The following is a 4,812-nucleotide window of genomic DNA, read 5'->3' as shown; positions in this document are numbered from 1 at the left end:
AAAAAAGAAAAGATGTATGGTTTCAATCTCTTTAAGATCTTGATGATTAGCCAAGTGAAATGCCCCCAAAAAAGTGAAGAGGGTATGCCTAATTTTGTTGAGATTGCGACCATCTCATCAAAACCACATAGATAAATAGAGAAAACAGAAGACTAGGAACCAAACACACAATCCACACACTGGGAAAGAGTCACCAAAATAATTATTGTAATCTGCACCTTGCACTGGAATTTTTCTATCTACCAAACTTTTGCAAGGTGATTTTCTAATTTGAGTAGGCACAAAGTTTCCAGAAAAAAAATAGGCGAAAGCCTTCAATGCCCACTTCGAAATCCTATTTGAATTGTTTGACATATGAAAAATGCGACATAGGCTGTTCATAGAGAATGCATGTCGCAATAACCTTGTTGATGCACCATTATCTGATTCATGGAATAGCAAACATAATGTTAAAAAAGGTAACCCTTGATTTCAATACAGAAAATTTTCAACACGGGCTAATGCTGTATTTTAGATCCGCTAAAATAAAAGGAAAAGTTAACTACAAGTACCAACTATTCCTGCTAAAAAAAAGTAATAATCAGTTAAACTAGGGTCATCATTAGATATGAATTTGGAGATAAACTAAGGAGACACCGACTGGATTGCTCCATGATACTCGTCCATAATCTCGCAATCCTGGTTCTTTTTAATTGCTCTTTCACCACAGAGCTAGCTATACAGATCTGCAACATTGAAAAAAAGAAGCAATTACACAGTGAAATATAGTCATAGTACAGGAAATCATTCATTGGTCAACCACTACTAAATAGACGAGGTGTGTGTCAAGCTGGCCCTGACACACCGGTATCACAAAAAAAAATCTGCATCGAGGCCTTATGTGATGCTCTCCTCGCAGCCCTTTGACATTACTCAAATCCTAATTGAATTCTAGAACTCACACGAATTCAGTCAGAGACATAGGATGCACTTGAGTCTAGATGTAAGAACAAAAATTCTTATCTCCATATGCATGAAACACCTGGTTCTGTGCATCTATGTTCCAAAGCAGGACTGATGAATCTGTGTTGGTGAAGGACTGAACTGCCTCTGGTTGAACTTTTTGCATCAAAAGATCAAGGTTAGAGGTTATAGAAGAAAATCATTTCCACATCCTTGTGAGAAACAACAAAATCTATTAATGTAGTTATAGAGCGGGAGATTGAATTTATTCCAATGTTTATCATCTCCAAGCCATTGAATGCAAAGACAATTAGTGGTTGGGTAAGAAAATCTTACCCTTCAGAAAGAGTGAAGCAACTTCCTTGACACTCTTCATAAAGTAAGAGATTCAGACAACTAACTCATGCCTACGGTTCTCACACCATTCCATGAGTTAGGCCCTTTAGTTCAGCTGAGGGTAACAAGTCATGTCAAACCAAAGCAACTGCATATGTCATTCAAAAGAAACTATGATGATTTGAGAATCATCAATGAGCATCGGGTCAGCAATCATCTGACCATTAGTAATGATTTAATACTTTCTAACCCATATTAAGCATCTTAATCTTTTTTTTTCTCTACAGAAAAGGCAATTATAATCTTAATCTCCTAATAAGTTAATGAGATCTTTTAAATGAAATGATAAGTTCTAAGATTCTTAATTTTCCTTCGCATGGATATCAAAGCAAAGACCATAAGATCAGCTCCCAGTCTCCCACCGACCTAATTTGGGTCCTTTTGCTAAAGAAGGCAAAGAACTCTTTCTAAGACATTAAGATAGGTCCTTAGGCAGAAATATAGATGAAAGTTGAGACAGAACATAAAGGAACATCAAACACTTTGAACTGGGATAAATGGATCCTTCTTGAAACACTGTGAATGGGTTAAAGATTCTTTACAATAACTTGCAAAAGGAAAAACAGGTCTCCTCTTCATCTGAAGACTGCAAAAAGATCTGCTACTACTGGTCATCATATAACCAAAGGACTACTGTTGAAGGTATTGAATCAAAAAGTAAGACGCCATGTTCTCATAAAATTATAACTATTTAATAATCTGGAAAAATGATGGCATTTTATCATTTTGGAACAATAGTCCTGACATTCCAATTACAAGCTGGTCCATAAAATACTGGCAGAAAATACCTTTAAGCTTTCCAACACCATAAAAGCTATCTACAACACCGTTCCTAAGGTGTAATTTCAGAACATTGTTACTTAAATACTTGAAGATGCAATCTGAGTGGTTCAGACCCCAACACTGGAGACCAAAACTAATTGTGCTAAAAGGTACACACCATCCATCCCAATTTAAAAAGTGTCTTAGTTTGACTAAGCATGGAGTTTAAGAAGAAAACAAGGAAGACCTTTGAACATTGTGGTCTTAAATTAAAGATGTGTAATCCTTTAAATCTTGTTGGGATAGATCAGAAAGGAAAGTAAGACACTTCACTAGGACGGAGGGAGTAAAAAAGAGTACCCATCTCAACTGAAAAACAATAACTATAAAAGAAACAGAGGATTACATCCAAGATAAACATGCAAATCATCAAATGCCTTGAAAAATCTTTACAACAACTAGATGCAAATTTTAAACTTCAAATAGAGGTTCAACATCATTTTTACACTTCTAATTTTTGTTCAATCATGCATAATCATACATCCATCTTAGCCTCAAAATCAACAGATATATGTAGGTCTTGAGATGCACAGTATTCACTACTGTACAATTAACAACACATAAATCATCAAAAGGAACTTAATATTAGCAACAGTATAACAATGATATGAGGAATTTAGAAAACAAACACCGAACACTCTTCCACTATTACATCTACGCATGCTAAGCCAACAAGTTTGGAACATTCAAATCAATGAATGTAAAAAGGAACAAACAGGTTCATGAGAAATCAAAAGGTGTAAACTTTATACCATCAGAGCCAGACAACATACAGGTTCATGAGAAATCAAAAGGTGTAAACTTCATACCATTAGAGCCAGACAGCTTAGTATGCTTAATCTTTTCAAGCTGAACTTGTGTATCCATAAACAACTGCATCCTTTGAACCTCCAAATCTTTAGCAAACTGCATCCTCTGCTTCTCCAGCTCCACCATTTGTCTCTGTTTCATCCCTTCAACTCTCTCATATATCTCTCCAAAACTCTCTATAGCCTTCGCCAGCCTCCTCATCCCATCCTCTTCCCAACTCTCTTCAGTCATCTCCACATCCTCCTCCTCGTCATCATAATCCTCTTCCCCTCCTCCTGCTGCCGCAGCAGCAGCTACAGCCGAATAATTTCTCCTGAAACAGGATTCATCAAAAGCCGGCAACTGCCGCTTCTGAGGTAAACTAACCGGTGTCACCACCGCCGATCTCCGGTAAGGCAACGGCACTCCCATAGGCGGTGAGGACATCGGTAAAGGTAACAGAGACACCATCACCGGCGTAACTTTCTTATCGGAGTTTTCGATCAACATATCAAGCCGTTCGAAGAAGGGCCAGGATGACGTTAGGGTTCCGTTAGACTCAATAATTTTCGCCTTCTCAACTTTGTACTTCTTCTTCAAGGTATCAATCCGATTCTTACATTGAACATCGGTTCGGTGAGTCTTCCTCGAATGTCCATGAAGGGCATTAACGGAATCGGAGACCCGTTGCCAATCCTTCTGACGGAGATTTCCACGGTTCAATTCCATATAACGACGTCCCCAAGCATCAACAAGGGTCCATGTAGCTTGTTCGCTCCAACAATCCTCACGGAAGGGTAATGGCCTTGATGACATGGTTACCTGTGTGGAGGATTCGGTAATCTCACCCATTGATGGAAAGAATGAAGAAGAGAATTGATCGGAGAATGATGGAAGAAAGAGGGAAGGGTATAAAGGATAATCGCCGGTTGGCGATTGGAAAAGCGCGTGAGCCGCATGAGTAGGAGAGTGTACGGAGATGATGACATAAGAAAAGTTGAAGTCGCCGGGAATGGCGCGTGAGGTTACGTCAGACGGCAACAGGACGGAATTGAGGAGTGGCTTTGCGTTACGCAATTATGTAACGTCGTTGTCGGAATTGGAATTTTGGAATTGTCGATTTGATTATAGGGTTAATTTTCTATTTTTACTGAATTTTCAGGTTAAGTGTATATGTATTTGTGATGTGGACGGAACGGAGAAACGGGGTGGGCCGATGCCAACTTAGGAGAAAACCAAAGTTATCTTTTTGCTAATCTTGCTACTATTTTACTATTATATCCCTATTCCGAAAACAAAAATTCCTTTTTAGTACGAAGGTAAAAAAATAAGAAAATGCACAGTTTGATTTTTCATTAAAAAAATTTAAATCAATTATATTGCTTATTTAAATTTAAGAATCATATTAAATCATATAAAATCAATTCTTTTGATATTTTTTTATTTTTTATGACTATACTGTATTTAAGAAAGCAATCAAATATTCTTTTACTTTTTTGTATTGATAAACTAAACTTTAAAAATGTTAAGTAAATAGAATTTTTTAAGAAGATTATAAAATTCACATGAGCACAAAATATTTTTTTTTTGAAATCAATGTTCATTATATTCAATTAATAAGATTAGAGGTTAGAGGCAAACTGAATACAAAAAATATTTACGAAGTAAAAATTGTTAACTTTGAATTTGAAAAACTATAACAATATAACTATAACTTCGGAACTTTAATACAAAATAAAATATTTACAATTTTTACAAGTCCAAATCTGAGATAAAATATATAAACATGGGAAACTACAAACAAACTAAAATTATATTAACAAACTAGGTTATAAATAATATTTTTTAACTATAAATATATAT

At 36.0% G+C, this 4,812-nt stretch overlaps 1 protein-coding gene across 2 annotated transcripts; it reads right to left on the bottom strand.

Moving 5' to 3' along the window:
• Positions 1-449: 449 nt before the first annotated feature.
• On the bottom strand, positions 450-4,306 carry LOC101252652 (trihelix transcription factor ENAP2). 2 transcript variants are annotated; one of them, XM_026029372.2, is made up of 3 exons: positions 2,970-4,244; positions 942-1,098; positions 450-725 (listed from the first exon to the last, which is right to left on the bottom strand). In XM_026029372.2, exons 1-2 carry the CDS (start codon positions 3,799-3,801, stop codon positions 977-979), a joined length of 954 nt encoding a protein of 317 aa, XP_025885157.1. In that variant the 5' UTR covers positions 3,802-4,244; the 3' UTR covers positions 450-725; positions 942-976. The 2 variants fall into 2 exon arrangements, with proteins under 2 accessions (XP_025885157.1, XP_004233061.1); XM_004233013.5 differs by lacking the exon at positions 942-1,098 and having other exon boundaries at positions 2,970-4,306.
• Between the last annotated feature and the right edge of the window lie 506 nt (positions 4,307-4,812).

This window comes from Solanum lycopersicum, chromosome 2 (genome assembly GCF_036512215.1).
Source record: "Solanum lycopersicum chromosome 2, SLM_r2.1".
NCBI lineage: Eukaryota > Viridiplantae > Streptophyta > Magnoliopsida > Solanales > Solanaceae > Solanum > Solanum lycopersicum.
The sequence above is the reverse complement of the archived record's forward strand: the minus strand, read 5'-3'. Positions and strand labels throughout refer to the sequence as shown.

Excerpts from the sequence above, each read along its gene's own strand:
- LOC101252652 (XM_026029372.2), bottom strand. The coding sequence starts at position 3,801 with ATGGGTGAGATTACCGAATCCTCCACACAGGTAACCATGTCATCAAGG. Across the intron at positions 1,099-2,969 it reads TAAGCTGTCTGGCTCTAATG|TTCAACCAGAGGCAGTTCAG; the intron begins GTATGAAGTTTA and ends TGATGCAAAAAG.